At 41.0% G+C, this 16,865-nt stretch overlaps 1 protein-coding gene across 1 annotated transcript in view; it reads left to right on the forward strand.

The window, feature by feature from the left end:
- Positions 1-16,186, forward strand: part of rgs7a (regulator of G protein signaling 7a) — a 51,170-nt gene extending 34,984 nt beyond the window's left edge. The window contains exons 5-18 of the mRNA XM_070977515.1: positions 4,963-5,069; positions 5,725-5,776; positions 6,738-6,802; positions 7,124-7,200; positions 7,399-7,480; positions 8,483-8,557; positions 8,722-8,820; positions 9,049-9,110; positions 9,568-9,678; positions 9,808-9,933; positions 13,496-13,682; positions 13,899-13,988; positions 15,126-15,162; positions 15,359-16,186. Coding sequence (XP_070833616.1) covers positions 4,963-5,069; positions 5,725-5,776; positions 6,738-6,802; positions 7,124-7,200; positions 7,399-7,480; positions 8,483-8,557; positions 8,722-8,820; positions 9,049-9,110; positions 9,568-9,678; positions 9,808-9,933; positions 13,496-13,682; positions 13,899-13,988; positions 15,126-15,146 — 1,154 coding nt within the window. The 3' untranslated portion in view covers positions 15,147-15,162; positions 15,359-16,186. The remainder of the gene's footprint in view (positions 1-4,962; positions 5,070-5,724; positions 5,777-6,737; positions 6,803-7,123; positions 7,201-7,398; positions 7,481-8,482; positions 8,558-8,721; positions 8,821-9,048; positions 9,111-9,567; positions 9,679-9,807; positions 9,934-13,495; positions 13,683-13,898; positions 13,989-15,125; positions 15,163-15,358) is intronic.
- Positions 16,187-16,865: the final 679 nt, after the last annotated feature.

Consider the following 16,865-nt stretch of genomic DNA (forward strand, 5'->3'; position numbering starts at 1 on the left):
TGTGTATGAGGAAAAAGTGAATAAACTGAGCTGAGATAAGAAGATGACACTTTTCTTTTTTACAGTCTAAAGCCTTCCCACAACAACAAGTAAAATTCCTGAGGTTGATATAATCTCTCACTCAGAGGAGAGTGTTTTGTTTGACTGACATGTTGTTGGCAACGAGGCAGAGTCATTGCATCTGTTTTTTTTTTGTGTGTGTGTCTGTGTGTGTGTGTCTGCTCTGTACCTGTGTGAGAGAGAGCAGAAATGACAGATGAATGAAATCATTATAGCAAAAAATGACAGTCTTTCTATTTTAATTTTGCAAATGTCATCACAGTTTTGAAGCAGTGTATTCTGATGCCCCAAACACATTATTGGATTTGTCTGTATGTATTTATGTTGAAGAAACTAAGTTATGTTCATTAAAGAAAGTTAATTTGATTAAATCCAATGAATCACTTATCAAATTAAATGTAATTTTTGAGGATTTTAAAAAAAAATATTTTTAGGGTGATGAAAAAATAGGAGCTTCAAATGTACGACGCTTGGTAAAATCAAATTCACCACACGACAGAGCATCAGCAAAAACTGTCATCCAGTCAGACTATCAGTCAAGCTGTCTGTGAATGTTATTAAGGGTGTGAAATGCATATGAAAGAGCCCTAATCTGATCACTGGAACACCAGGGAACGGTGAAATGATCTCTGAGGGAGGACACGTGGCTCATCAGAACAGCATGGAGTGGGTGCATGCTGTTCTGTATAATGGTCCTGGTTTTCTCCTCCAACCTTCTTTAAACCTCCTCCTCATCAGACTGGAGAGTCACTCTTGTAGTGGAGCACTTTATATGATCTTTTTCAGTCTCCTGAGATCACCCCCCTGCCCACTGCTACCCTTGCATACGGATGGATAAAATCTTGAAAAGAAAGATTTATGAAATAGCGTCGGCATTCTTTCACCAGTCCCACTGATAGCTCAGTTTCACATGTTATTTGTATGAATCCATTATTTTCTCCTCTTAGTCCTCCTTCTCTACTTAAACGATCAAAGTAAAAGTACAAATTTTGCAGAAAACTGGCCCCTGCAATTGATAATACTGGCGTCAGCTTGTTAATGCATTGATGCAAACAGTAAAGAACATGTTCATTCTGTAGCAAGTTGAGGTGGAGCTAATTTTAACTACTTTATATACAATCCCATGCAGTTTAGTCCAGTGGTTCCCATCCAGGGTCGGGCTGGGGGCCGCAGGATAAATCTGAGGGGTTCTGACATGAATAGACCGCAATAAAAAACAGAGGCGTGATCCACAAAATTTTGTTTTTATGTGAAATATTGGATAATATTACCTCCTAACAACCCATAAACATCTTAAAGATGGCTAGGACCTCCAAGCAGACACTGTTTTGGAAGTGGCCACAAGCCAAAAAGATGCATTAAGATGATTTAGGTTTCTTTTTGTTTTTCATGTAAAATCTGGAAAGGAGCAAGAAACAAAAAGAAATGCAATTTCATGAGAGATGCAAAGGAGTAGAGAGTATAAAATTTACTTCCCACAGCTGATCTGATTAAAACAAAGATCCTTCTTCCACAAACAGCACATACTGTAGAGTACAGACCACAATAATGAAAATATAACTATGGTACAGCATCTCTTCCCTTATCTTTAGCTGAAGCTCAGCTGGAAGAATACTTCCACACACCAACTGGCAGGACTCCAATCTGCTGGGTTTTTGGCACAGAGCTGGTAATATGATGAAATCAAAGGGTGTTTTCCCCTTGGACTCTGAGACTGGCCTTTCTTGACAGCTTGACTAATTCCAGTCCAAGGTTTAGTCAGCTACAAAGCTTAAAGAAAAGCCTGCGATGTGTTAAATGGAAGCCAGAAGCTCCCTTGCTACCAGGAGTTGATCTTTCTTCTCTTTCTAGAAAATCACCAACAAAACCATCTTGGTTAATCTTTCTTTTAGTCTGATTTTCTAGTTTCACATTTATTCTTTTGTGCCCATTGTGTTATTTCTATACACTTAGAGAAATTAAATCTTTGCATTGGATACTTAATGAGCTCTCAGCTGCTCAGCTTTATCACATTTTCTGTATCTGCCTTTTAGCTTGTGCTGATTTCCTAAATCCGAAATAAGTAAAACAAGAGAGGAAGCAGGCAATGCAGAAACTGTTGTATCAGATATTGTACGCGGGGATGGCATTCAACATCCATCCTTAAAACGAGCAGCCCTCAGCTTCACTTCAACAAAAGGAGAGAGTGTGAAAACCATCAGACACTCAGCGCTGCGTTTGAAGAATGGGTGACAGCAAGCTCTAACTGCACTGTCCTGGATGTCATTTTTTCAGACTTTGCTGACTTTACTTTCATCTGACATTCATCCTGTGTGAGATAACGATCCAGAAAATGACATTTTTGAATGGATAATAAGTGAAAAAGTATACGGATGAGTGGATTTTGGCTTGTAAATGTCTGTCTTGAATTCCTCTGTAGTTCATGGACAGACGATACACACAAGCACAGTCCGTCCCTGTAGCTCCCCGACAAAAAATGACTCTTTCTCCTTCTAACTTAATAAGAAACCAAAATGTAACACACAGTAAATTATACATATGCACGTGGGACAATGACAATGTAAGAAATAATACAGTAGGAAAGGAGGAAGGGCTGTCTTTGTAAGTAAACAGCTTTAAATAACTTATGAGTCATAATTTATTAATAAATGGAGCTGAGGCACACATACGTGCACACACACACATGCATAAAGACAAGCATCCTGACCTCTCAAAGCTGTGACAGTCACCTCAGAGCTAAAGGAAAAACCAATCTATATTTATCTCATGCACACACACACACACACACACACACACACACACACACACACACACACACGCACCCAGTGCATGTGGATGTGTGTGTGTCAGAGAGTGAGGGAGCAGATTTGTGCATATTTTATGCATGCATTCAGTAATCTCCTGTTATGCCTTCTCTGCTTATTTAGACCACGTCAAGCACTGCAAAATGTGTGTCTGTTAGTTTATTGGTGTTGTAGGATCACAGTTTACTGCTAGCCTCCACTGGGCTTTACACAAAAAACCTAATAAATAATCAAATTGTACTGCAGCTGGTGTATGAAACAGCATATAAATGAACTGTTTCCTATATTGTTCACGATGACATAAAGGTGTCAGCAATAAGAGACAATTATCAAAACATTATAGTCAACACGAATCACAGACGTCGACACCATGAAGGGGTTACAGGTTGAGAGCAGCAGGGAATAACTGGCGGCAGACGAGACACACGCTTGATGATGATTACATGTTTTCATTATCTGATGGTTTTAAATCAGGGACAGTCAACCATGTGCTGTGGAGCACCAGAGGGAAGCAGGTTTTCCCTCCAACCAAGCACAACACCAGGTGATTTGACTGATGAGTTCCGCCTCTCTGGCTGAAGGTGGGCTAATCAGCGAGACCTCCTGCTGGGCTGTTTGGTTGGAACGGAGACCCGCCGATTCCTCTGTCAGAGCAAAGTCTATTAAAGCAGCAGCTCCTAATTCAGGCTGTGTGGTGTTCATTCTGGCCATTTTGTCAAAGATCAATTTATACCAGGGGATGAAAAGTGAATAAAGTTAATTAGCTGTGGGACAAAAGAAACAGCATGCTAGCTCAGGGTGTGTGATGAGGAACTATTGATTGCAGGGTAATCAGAGAATCTTCTTTTAATGAAAGGTGAGATAAAGTGAGATTCCAAAGCAGATTTATCTTTTAATACTTCAGTATAAAGTGAATAAAGAGAGTTTATAGAGAGGATGAATTAGAATTTCAATTAAGGAAGGGCCTTATCACTTTCATCCTTAAAGTCTGACATTTTTCAGGATTTGCTCATTCATTTTCCGGCCAGAGTCAGATGATGGCATTGCTACTGCTCTCATATCTGTTAAATATAAGGCTACAGCCAGCAGGTGATTAGCTTAGCTTTGCACAAAGACTCAAAACAGCCACCCAGGTTCTGACAGAAGGTAACGAAATCCACCCACCAGCTTAACAATGATATCATGTGTGGTTAATCCTTAGAAAAACTGACGTGTAAAAATGACAAGTCACCATTTTACGGGGATTGTTTGAAACTACTTTTAAAGAAATGTAATGTGTTAGTCTGTAAAATTTAGAGGTGCTCATAGGCGGATTTTGACATTTGACAGAGCCAGGGTAGCTGTTTTCCCATTTCACGTCTTTGTGCTAAAATAAGCTAAGCTAAACTAAAAGAAGATGTCTGCTGTCTGTAGCCTTACACTGAGGCTAATTGTTTTCCCCTGCTCTCTTTGCGCTAAGCTAAGCTAAGCCAAGATAACTGGCTGCTGGCTGTAGCTTTATAATTAGGCTAACCGTTTTCCCCTGTTCTCTTTATGCTAAGCTAGGCTAACTGACTGCTAGCTTTAGCCTTATATTCAGGCTAATTGTTTTCCCCTGTTCTTGTTGTGCTAAGCTAAGCTAACCAGGATGGTTTTAGGTTTTTTTTTAAGCTAGAAAAGCATATTAGATCATAATTTAGTGGTTGTAAAGATATTAGTAATCTTTTTTCTTTCTAGAGACCAAAGATATATACACATATATTAAAATACTGATTAAAGATCTATATTTTTTCAGTCCCCACCACATCTCACTCTTTTATAATAATCCTTTAACACATTTCTGAGAGCACAGAATAGCCATATACTGCACGACAGTTGACAGTGTTGTTGAATTAAACTTGTGAAATGTTCTCATCTGCTCTCTATACGGGAACAAAACCTTCCTGCCCACAGCCATTTCATTTCACACACTCTCAGAAGATGCTGATGCATGTGTGAATGTTTTATATGCATGAAAGTAAAAGTGTATGTGCTGGTGTGCAATATCACTGGGAAAGAGCTGACAGAAAGAGCAGTACAGCACATTGTAAATTGACTTTTTGTCTGTGTTTTCTCCCAGTGGAGGCTCTTCACCTAGGAACTCTGATGGCTGCACATGGTTATTTCTTCCCCATCTCAGACCACGTCCTCACTCTCAAAGATGATGGCACTTTCTATAGGTTTCAGGTAAGAACAGTAGGGATGCTCTGATTCTAATTTGTCTCGTGATATACCAAATAACTTAATAGCTAGCTGCAGTCATGAGAATTTTCGAATCCATAAATGGGGGAATAGGCCAGAGAAATAACCTGTTAAAGTGCCTCTGTGTGATGTGCTGGAGCCAAACCAATGATAAGGAGTTTCTGTGGCACATACTTATTACAGGCTTCATGAAAAAAGAAAAAAAAAGCATCCTTTTGAATGTCAATACTGGGATTGACAGTTTTAGTGATTTTTCAGTAAGCTCCCCCAAGTGTGCTGCACAGAACTAACCAAAATAAATCAATGCCTGAGGCTGCCTGTGTTCATAGCAGGCTTCACTTTGCTCTTCACGTGTAATCGGTTTTCATGCGAGGCCGGTCCATACAGTGCTGCCCCGAGGAGGGTCAAGATTCATACTGGTGTCTGCTCTCAGCGCTCACCAAAAGGAGCTTATGTGCTTTGGACGTTATGCAGAGCCTATTATACAACAAAATGTTTTATTGTGACAGATGCAGGGCCCTGACTGCGTGCCCACCTCACATGACAGTGCATGCTTTGATTTCAAAACACCATGTGGTTAGCTGTACGCTCAAACAGTGTCTTTTAGTTTTGTTACTTAATGACCTGTTTTTCCCTTCAGACTCCATACTTTTGGCCGTCAAACTGCTGGGAACCTGAAAACACAGACTATGGTGAGAGACCTGTACTCCTCCTTTGTGCATTGTGCAGTACGCACTGAAGAATAATGATTCTGACTATTTTTGTAATGCATAAAATATTTTTGTCCAGTCAATGTGTTATTACTGCTGATGTTCAAAAGATGAAACCAAATGATGCAGAATCTGGACGGTCGATTGGAATAAAAAATCCCATTTTGTATCAGCGTGCTTGGCCCCCCAGTAGGAATCAGTTATAGTGCAGTGGGTGTGCAATATCTCTGTGTGCTTCCCTTCGTATTTCTACTTTATGTACAGTATCTTCAGTGTACTCCAATCTCAGTCCGTTTTGTCTGCTCAGTCATACTCTCTGACTGATGCAGACTGATTACAGTGAAGGAAATGAGGGATGTGTCTGTGTGTGTGCACCTGTTGTGCACATTTGGCTGCACGTTTTAATGCTCATGCAGGGATGAGCTTTTCATTGTACATAGTGGAGCAGAGTGGAGATAAACATTTCATAATACCGAAAATGGCTCGGATGAATAGCCACGGCCTTGCAGGTCTTTCATTTGTTGTTTTAATTGTAGGAGAGGAAAAGGGCTGATGCTCCCTGTGGGAATAATCTGCGAGCGTTAGGGGGAAGGTAGAGCATCTCAGATGTAGCAACTGATTCACGTGAATGATACCCCTTAATGAAAACAGTCTAATGGCATAATGAAGCTTCCACATAATGGTCAGTTAACAAAGGGATGAAGGGATGGCGATAGTGCAAGAAGACATCAAAAGTCAGGCGCACACAAGCGCAAGCACGCGCCGTAACAGACGCTCAGACACCACGCACAGTCAATGACCTTTGTGATTTACAGGCCAGTTTAAATGTGCAGTTGAGAGGATTAAATGAGTAAATGCAGGGCCACTTAAGGCTGTTAAAACCAAGCTGAGATCCCGCTCTCCCTCTGTTACCAATCTCCCTCCCTTTCTCTCTCTCTCTCAGCTGTTTACCTCTGCAAAAGAACAATGCAAAATAAAGCGCGTCTGGAGCTTGCAGACTATGAAGCGGTAAGTAAAAGAGGTCTTTTAGTGTCAGAACTCTTCACGTATCTGTTCTCAGGTTTAATCTCTTGCCTTTTTGCTCATGCTGAAACAGAACATTTGTTTTTCTGTGTGTCACCGCAACTTTCCTTTCACCAGAGCTATTAAATGAATCACCGGCTTAGTTATACTCTGGGTTTTTGTTTTGTTGTTTGTATGGGAGCAGGGACCATTAAAGATGGTATCCAGCCATACACTGTACACATTATGTGCAGTAAACATAATCAGTGCAGATCCCTCAAAAGCCTTCACCCCCCTCCATTTTTTTGTTCTTTGTTTTGCTTGCAGGAGAGCTTAGCAAGGCTACAGAGAGCTTTCGCCAGGAAATGGGAGTTCATTTTTATGCAAGCAGAAGCACAAGCGAAGTAGGTTTCTATAAGAACCACACACGCATTGAGCTGTTATGAGTGAGTCCTCTTACGCCCTCATTATGACATGATTAAACTTAACTTAACATCACAGATGAGCTGCAAACTAAACATGTGACGGAGCAAATGGTTCATACATGTGTTGGAATGAGCTACATGTAAAAACAGCTCTGAACCCCCTTTTTTGTCTCTCAGAGTGGACAAGAAAAGAGACAAAATTGAGAGGAAAATTCTCGACAGTCAGGAAAGAGCATTCTGGGACGTGCACAGACCAGTGGTGAGTAAAATTACTGATGCTGTCTTCGTTGTCACCTTCGCTGTTAACCGATATCATTGCTGACATTATCACGTACATCTTAATTGTCCCTGCAAAAGTTTGAAAAATCGAATAAAAAAAAAAAAACAACAAGACCACACACCGCTCCACCACACACACTGCATCAAAAGAATAACTACATAGTGTAGATATGACAAATCATTTACTCTCTCTGGGCTATTTGAATCTATTCCACACATTTCACAGGCTGTAAGGATGAATCATGCTTTGTGTCAGAGACACACAGACTTGAAAATGCAGTTGCAAACTCCTCATAGTTTATGTAGTTTATATATATATGAGCATCTCGACTCCTCTGACATATCAATGACATAAGACGGTGAACACGCTGTAACTCCCCTGGTGTGTATTCCTCTGCCACACACATGAAATGCCACATCAATAACTGTCACAACACTTCAGCTTCACTGCTGCTCTTTACCTTGTTCATACGCACTTGCTTAGCATTAGCATTTAGTTTCCCCCTGAGGTTAAAGGGTCTCCTCTGCCGCATTTCTCTGAAAGCCACTGCTCCATGCTTAATTGGAAAATAAGTTCAATTTATGCGTCCTTGGAGCAACATAATCAATATTAATTCAAATTTCACAGTGATGCTGTCAAGCTACTTAGCTTTGTTCTTGTGGAAGAGACCTAGATTAGACCACTTGTTCAATCAGCCAGAATTTGCACACTGAGACTCTGATTTCCCGCTGGTTTACTTGTTTTGCTAGAATTGGCACATTCCATGTTCATTAACCAGCGTCTGACACATTGTCCCGAAGACTTCTCAAAATCGCGTCACACCCCAGCTAAGCATATTGTATTGATTAAGTGAAGCTCTTATGATAGTGGAGAAATTGCACCTTCATCCTACAGGGTGAAGAATAAAGTTAAATTCTTTAAAAATTCATTTAAGTTGAATGAACGCATGCTTTTCTGATTTTCTCCTCGCTCATCTCGCAGCCTGGATGTGTGAATACAACAGAAGTTGACATAAAGAAGTCCTCCAGAATGAAAAATCCCCACAAAACCAGAAAGGTACAGTACAGCGTCCCACTGATGCCCCTTTCTTTTAAGGTCAGGGCTGATAACTGTAACACAGACACGAACAGACAAGCCATTGTTCCTGTGTTTGTCAGCAGCTGTAAGACTACGACTATTGATGGTTCTATTTAGTTTTTCTGGTTTTGTGTTCGTTTCAGTCTGTGTATGGGCTGCAGAATGATATCCGTACCCACAGCCCAACTCACACCCCTGCCCCAGAGGCCAAGCAGCCCACAGAAGAAGAACTGCAGGAACAGGTTCGACCTGCAACTGAATCTCTACTTAAAGATGCCATTTCAAGTCAATGCTAGCGCTCAAATTTTACTTTTCCATCTGTAACTTTTTAATTAAATTATGTTATGTACACACCTAAAGTCACATATTAAAAAAAATCAAGCAGTTGGTATGCAGTTGCTTGCAACCATCACTGTCATGTGAATACATGGAGATTGATGTATGCTGATTGTTCCCTGCTATGGTTTCAGATCACCTTTTGGCAATTGCAATTAGACAGGCATCGACTGAAAATGTCCAAAGTGGCAGAGAGGTGAGCGATGTTGTTTGTGTCTTTATTCAGTTTAGCCATCGATCTGTTTATTGAGCCTTTAAACGGCTCAACACGGTGTGGAATTAAGAGCTCCGGTGACCTTGCGGAGCTGTTGGGCTCGGACAATGCCTTCAGCGAGCGTCAGCGCTGACGATACCAGATACCGGATGGCTAAACAAAGTGTCGATTTGTCATTTCCTCCACTGAAAAGAGAGGTGCATTCAGCAAAGAGTTCTCTATCCTTGTGTCCAAACACAGGGTCAGTCCCTCTTGTCAGGCTCTACCTCTATTTCAGTTTGAAGGACTTCACTTCTCATTTATTGATTGAAGCTTACAGATAGACAGCCCAGTCATAATCACTCACAGAAAGATGTGATAGCTAGGTTATAGTATGCGTCACATTTCCAGCAGACTGATGTCATTCATGTGGTCTCTGTTGCTTGTTCTCCAAAAACAGTTTGCTGGGCTACACAGAGCAGTATGTTGAATACGACCCCTTCCTCACGCCTCCAGATCCATCCAACCCCTGGATCTCAGATGACACCACGCTCTGGGAGCTCGAAGCCAGGTGAGTACATGAGAAAAGCAATATGGATGTTTAGAGGGACGCATTAGATTAGCTGATATTTCTGGTTTATACTGTAGAGTGCTTTGTTTCACACATACTTCACATGCATTTGTATGTGTCCTCCTCCAGTAAGGAGCCAAGCCAGCAGAGGGTAAAGAGGTGGGCTTTTGGCATCGATGAGGTCTTCAAAGACCCTGTGGGGAGAGAGCAGTTCCTCAAGTTCCTGGAGTCTGAGTTCAGCTCGGAGAATCTCAGGTACACGATAAAACACACAAAAGAACATTGTATTGCCTGACATTCATTCCTTTGAGGCTGGATCTAACCTAAAAGCCTAAATCTATATTTGTTACTGCATAGATATGAAGTGTATTCACATGCATGGCTACAGAGTTTGACTCACACCCAAATAAAATGCTTCTCATCTGATCGTAATTGGAAATATGCTGTTTTACTGCCACAAACTCTCCACAGTGATGTAAATAAACCTTTTACATCATCATAAATTTGTAATTTAGATTTTAAGTTAAAGACCTCAGCAATGCTGCACGGTGGCGCAGCAGGTAGTGCGCGTACCTCACAGCAAGAAGGTCGCAGGTTCGATTCCCGGGTCGGTTCATTCTGTGTGAAGTTTGCATGTTCTTCCCATGCATGCGTGGGTTCTTTCCGGGCACTCCGGTTTCCTCCCACAGACCAAAAACATGCTCATTAGGTTAATTGGTGACTCTAAATTGCCCCTAGGTGTGAGTGTGAGTGTGAGTGTGAATGGTTGTGTGTTTGTGCCCTGCGATCGGCTGGCGACCGGTCCAGGGTGTACCCCGCCTCCCGCCCATTGACAGCCGAGATAGGCTCCGGCCCCCCCGCGACCCCGAAAGGGATAGGCGGCATAGAAAATGGATGGATGGATGGATGGACTTCAGCAATGGTGAAAGAAAGACTCAGATGCTTTACTTTAGTAAAATATTAATCATACTGTAGAATGGCTCAGAGTGTTACAATATGATAATTAGTATCTTGTTTGATTATTATCATTAGTCTGTTAACATGTAAGCAGCATTTTAATGTTGGTCACAATAGACCTCATTTTAACTGCTCTATGAATATGGATTAGGCAGTGGTGGGAGTAAGTCATGCACATGATCTAATATCCCTGTGATGGTCTTGTTCCTACAGCGCTATAATTATTTTGCTCAAGGACCATCTATGCAACTGACCAGTTACACAGAAATACACACATGGGAGATGAGCCAAACTATGATCTTTATGTAAACCTAACCAAGTAGTTTGTTGCCTAAACCTAAGCAAACTAAGCGAAAATAAAGAACATAAGCTGAAAATAATGAGTGTACGAAGTCTTAAAAATAATAAGTCCAAGTTCCACATGGACTACAAACCCTGGTCTCCCCGGTCAAAGTCCTGTGTTTGATTCATTGCAGCAACATTAATCGTGTAAAATCAACAGCAACAGTTTTGATGATCTCCCCCAGTTTCCACATTTCAATCGGTTTAAAAACAGTGGACATTCAAAGCTCAGTTTTATTTTAAGTATTAATGAAAACTGCTGCAGCCTGCTTACACCTTATAAATCTTACTGATATTCATCTACTTACTGAACCAATGTGTGTTCCCGCGTTACACAGTGATATAATGACCCTTCATTTGTAGTTTTATTGCCGCTAACGGGAGGCCATTTCATATCGTTTCTAATACGACAGTGACCATTATGCATTAAAAGCATACGCTAGTCTCCAGTGAATAGGTTTTTACCACAGCTGTAACAACACTGATTGTTACAGAGCGGGCGCACAATTCAATTTAATAATGTATTAAAGAGGCGCTTAAAGCAGCAGAGAAAGGCACAGTGGCACGTCATGAAAAGGCTAAATTATACCTGTAACCATTTAGTCATGAGCACGCAGCTGTTAGCCAGTAACGTGCCTGCATAGGCTGTGGATGAAGTTGGATGTCCTTGCACAACGCTGTCCTCTTCTTACCACTGTCCCACCATGATAGCTGCCACCTCCATTGGCCTCTACATCCTAGTTGATTGACAGGTTTGCACACAGTGTGCTAGAAACCACCCAATCATGTTTCAAAAACAAAACTTCTCAATATCTGGATAAATGCAAAGATTTAATGAAAAAAGTCAGATCCTCTCAAGTCATCTGTCTCAAGTCTTGAATACTGAGCCGAGTCTTGAACAATGTTAGCCAAGCAAGTGTCAAGTCCTGAAGTTGGCAACTTGATTCTGATTCCAGTTAAGTCTGCCACCTCTGGTATTTGGTAATTTAATCTATAACAATTCATGGTACTTTATAAGATGATCATATGTTTTTACTTTGCAAGGCAAGCTAGCAACTACAACTGTAAAATAAACATAGTAAAAAATACATTTGCCTTTAAAATGTAGAGAAGTAAAAGTATAAAGCAGCATAAGGTGGAAATGCTCAGGTCGAGTACCTCAAAAATAAGTACTCCCCACCACTGCCTGCAATCAGTGCAGCAGGGAAGATAGCCGGATCCAGTCATGTGTTTTGATTTGGTTTATGGCCTGTGCCTGTAACCATAGATGCCACATGCCTAATCTCACCCTGCACAGGTGTCTAAACCTTTAGAAATTGTAACCTCAACCATAAACCGAGCGTTAAGGTGAAAATAAATGGTTAACTTTTGTGGGACCAGCTTCTTGTTCCCACATGGGTCCCCACAATGTGACTGTGTGAACAGATATTTGTCGCTTCAACGTGATTAATACAAGCACACACACACGCACACCTACCACGCACACACACACACACAAATGCATGCTTGAGAGACTGTGGAGGATTTAACTCACACTTGACTCAGACACTCAGATGAAATGTTCACAAACACTATATGAAACATTCACAGAAACAGTTCGTTCATTGCAGGACTCCCACTGTACATACATATGATCATATTGGAATAGCTGACCGTCAGTTTTCAGTTTTCTCTCATGATCAATAACACCTCACTGGAATTAGTTTTTACTGTACAAATGCTCACATAATGGTTGGTACATTTCCAACTCAACTGTAGCTGTGGCTAGAATAACACAGGTGGGCAAGACTGTTATGCTAATCGGTTTATTCATGGCAACAGAGCTGAGTATCAAAGGTGCATGCTAACAGCTCGATATGAATAGAGTAACCACTGTGCAGGATAGCTCCTCTGCTGCCTCTGATGGTGCATTCCTGTGTTGTTTATGCCTAGAGCTAATCATGTGGTCAGTTTGATTACATTATAATTTAATATCTCAGTCAGTTGAGCATCGTTTCAACTCTCTTGCAACAGTTGCTATTCATGGCCTTTTTAACATTAAACTTGTAGCATAGTGCTGTGACTGTCTGCCATTTAAAATCATATTGAATTTTAGGCATTACTTCAGATTGAAAGTCTTCCTGTTGCAGTTACTGCTACACATTTCTTCATGAGATATAAGATAAGATATAATTGACAGAGACTATTTTTCTGCAGAAAAGGTACTTTTACTTTTGATGCTTTAAGTACATTTTGCAGATAACTTGAGTAAGGTCTCATATGCAAAGCTTTTACTTGCAGTGGAGTACTTTTACTTAACTAAAGGATCTGAATACTTCTTCCACCACTGTGAATGTCTCTTTCACATACCAACTGTCAGTGGACAATATCCAGAAATGCTATCACTATGGATTATCATTGCTACGATTATACCATCATTTGTTTCACATAGTTCACTCGTTGCTGTGCCACTTCCAGTTTGTGGTCCAGAGCTACTGTATTAACCAGCTACTATCTGTCTGTTACCTGTGGGCTGTAGGTTCTGGCTAGCGGTCCAGGAACTAAAGAAGCGCCCCATCAGAGAAGTCCCAACTCGAGTTCAAGAGATCTGGCAGGAGTTTCTGGCCCCCGGAGCGCCCAGTGCCATCAATGTTGACTCCAAGAGCTACGACAAAACCACCCAGAATGTCAAAGATCCCGGACGCTACGCCTTTGAGGATGCACAGGTGCAAATGATGCAAACACATTGAATCACATCCATGGCTAATTCCTGTAGTGGTTTATGTATAATTTTACACCGTGATCTGAAACTGCATGGTGCATGATACAACAGCAACATCTTCACTTCTTATGGATTTATGAATGACTGCTCTGTTTTGGTGCAAAATGAAATATTGCATTTTATAATGTCTTTATTTTCACGTTATGTGCTTCTACGACAGGAACACATCTACAAGTTGATGAAGAGTGATTCATACAGCCGTTTCATCCGTTCCAGTGCCTACCAGGAGTTATTACAGGCCAAGAAGAAGGTAGAAAAACACATAGCCTGACTCAAAACGCTGGATAAATGTTTAAGTTTGAAACTCAGATGAGATGCAGGGAAGACATTGTATACTTACGTCTTTGTACCACCGACTCTTCAGTCTTGGTGATGCTGAAACCTGCCTTCCACCACAGTCACGCCTCGTCAAAGTCCGTTAAATCACACTTTAAGACCATTCCCAGTAATCTGTTTACATAGAAAACAAGCATGGAAATTTCGTTGCTGTTGCACACACCTGTAGTGACATAAACTCTGACACAAGGGCGGAGTTCATATAGTTCTGTTCACGGAGATATTTTTGACCACTAAGGGGCAGAAAATCCTAGATTTAGGACAACAAGGGTACGCCAGTGGTGATGTGTTCCTGTTCCACTAACCCCTAAACGAAAGCTAATCTGTCTTGAGCTGCAGAGTTAGTGTTAGTGCAGTGTTTTTCTCCCCAGTGGATTTGGCACATTAAGCAACTCCTTGACATTATGCATGCAGTCATTTGTTTCAATTTAGAGAGCATCATGTAATGCAGGTTCAAGCATATGTCTGCTACAAAGATGGGCTGTATCTGAAATAGACGGAAGTTGATGGAAGTAGATGGAGTTGCTTAAAGGTGCAGTCCAGGTCAAACCAAAAAACATGTCAAACAAAATCGCACCCACACGCCACTGAGGGGCAGAGAGAGTGAATGCAGCGGTTCAATGGAGTCCGCTTCAGGTGTGGAGGATGGAAAAGCTGATCAGGACTCCTGCCGGGCTTGTAGAAACCATCATGAACAGCAGAGACCAGAGGCTGTCATAACATGACGGATAATTCAGAATTATACAGGTGTATTTATGTGCCTGAAACCTGCTTTGTCTCATACCGCCTACACGTTCTCTACCCGTCAGTCTGGCAAAGAAGATTTCAGTATTACAGTGAGGATTTCTTGATAAAATATCATGTGAATGCAGCACATTGGAAGTGATAATGATGACAGGGAACTCATTCTTTATTCAGAGGTTCAGCTCCTGTCTATCTGGCTCGCAACCTGTTATTCTCTACATATTACGGTTTATATATAAACCCCTGAATCCCCGACATGGTAACAATACTTCACTTAACGTGTCCCTTTTTTTTTTTATCCCTACAGAAAAGTAAGAATTTGTTCTGAAGACTCTTGCTTCCAGGTAACCAGCCACAGTGTTACTTTTACATTCAGCTCAATACTTAAATTTGAAGTACATATAGTAGAAAATGTCCAATTCCAGCAACATACCCATTGCTGCTCATACTGTTATTAAACAAGAAAATAAATTTATTTATTCTCTTGCTTTCTCACTTAATGACCTCATTCTCTTTTCCACCTTCCTTTCTCTTCTCCAGTGGAAACCACTAGCATCCAAGAGGCTGACCAGTCGTGTGCCATCATGCTAAAATCAATGCCATCCCTCTCTCTTGGACATGGAGAGGAGGACCATCTCATCTCTTCGTCATCATTGTCTGTCCATCCGCTCTTGGCTCAGCCGGGCGATGAGCTGGACCGTCTGTTCGTCTGTTGTCCACCGGATGTTGCATGTCCATGGAGAGGATGTCCCTTCTTCTCTCTCCTCTTACAGTACCTGATATATTTCCAGTATTCTCAGAAAGGAGGCACTGCTGGACTTGTGAGGACACTGACAGACTGGCGAGATGAAAAACATCAAATCCGGTGCTCCGGTTCTTTCCATCGAAACTGCTGGACTGGCGCCCCCTCTCTCACTTCCAGCTGAAACAAATGATGTCAGAGAGAAAAAAAAGAAAAAAACATAGAAAAAAATATAGAAAATGACAACTTAAACTGATCTAACCAGTGTCATCGCTTTACATGATCTGAGGTCACAGATACTTTGTCACGCTATGGGAAGTGTTGTGCAGAATGAATATACAATATATATATATACATATATATATATACATACATATATATTATGATTATTATTATGATTATTTATTGTGCATTTATTTTTGCTTTGCATTATTTAATTTCACTATAAGAATTAGCACATATGGTTTTCATTGCACTTGTAAAGTCACATTCAGAATTACAAAAATGCTGTCTCCTGTCTTATGTAGAACATAATTCTTTGTTATTCTCTCCTGCATTTATTTTTATACCATATTTAAAGACACTTTTACTTACTTGTATTATTAAAGTTGGCCCTCTATCTGTTACTATGGCCTGGGCTTGGATTTTTTTTTTTACTTTTCAAACCCACAATGAGCAGTGAAGACGCAGCGTAGCACTCATTCTGCAGCCTGAAAAGAATCCACCAACAGCGCTTGAGCAATGCACTTTTGCTTTTTACCACTAGATGGTGTTAAATTATTTCCTATAGCAGGGATCTGCCTCTTTTCAACACCAGCTCCTCCTCCACGCAGGTCAGCAAAATGCACCACTGTACTCTGCAGACAAATGAAGTTTTGTCATGCAAAAGTGTCATCATCCTCTGGTGTGCTGAAGGGGTTATTGTTCAGACTGTACCCGTCTGAGGTTTTTCAGGGTCTGTTGATGTTTCAGCTCTTTGATGGCAGAAGTCACAGTCAGTGTTTTCAGTCTCTGTGCCCAGTGGTCAGCTTAGCAAGAGCCACAAAACAGACAAACATTATTGTCTCAGTTGCATCAAGGAATGTGAATTGTGGCGTTTTTCAAAGCGTCCTTTTAGTGTGTCTGGGTACAATACATACAGTGATTTATGGATTGGAGATTAAGGGGTTGTAATGCGATGTGGTCACAGTACCAATCAGGGAGGATAATTTAGGGGTTTTGTAGATGATCATTGTTTCTTCACAGTTTTGTCCTGTATTGTCCATGGTGGCAAAATATTGTCCACTTCCTCAAACTGTAAATGTA

This window comes from Chaetodon trifascialis, chromosome 13 (genome assembly GCF_039877785.1).
Source record: "Chaetodon trifascialis isolate fChaTrf1 chromosome 13, fChaTrf1.hap1, whole genome shotgun sequence".
Taxonomy (NCBI): Eukaryota; Metazoa; Chordata; class Actinopteri; order Chaetodontiformes; family Chaetodontidae; genus Chaetodon; species Chaetodon trifascialis.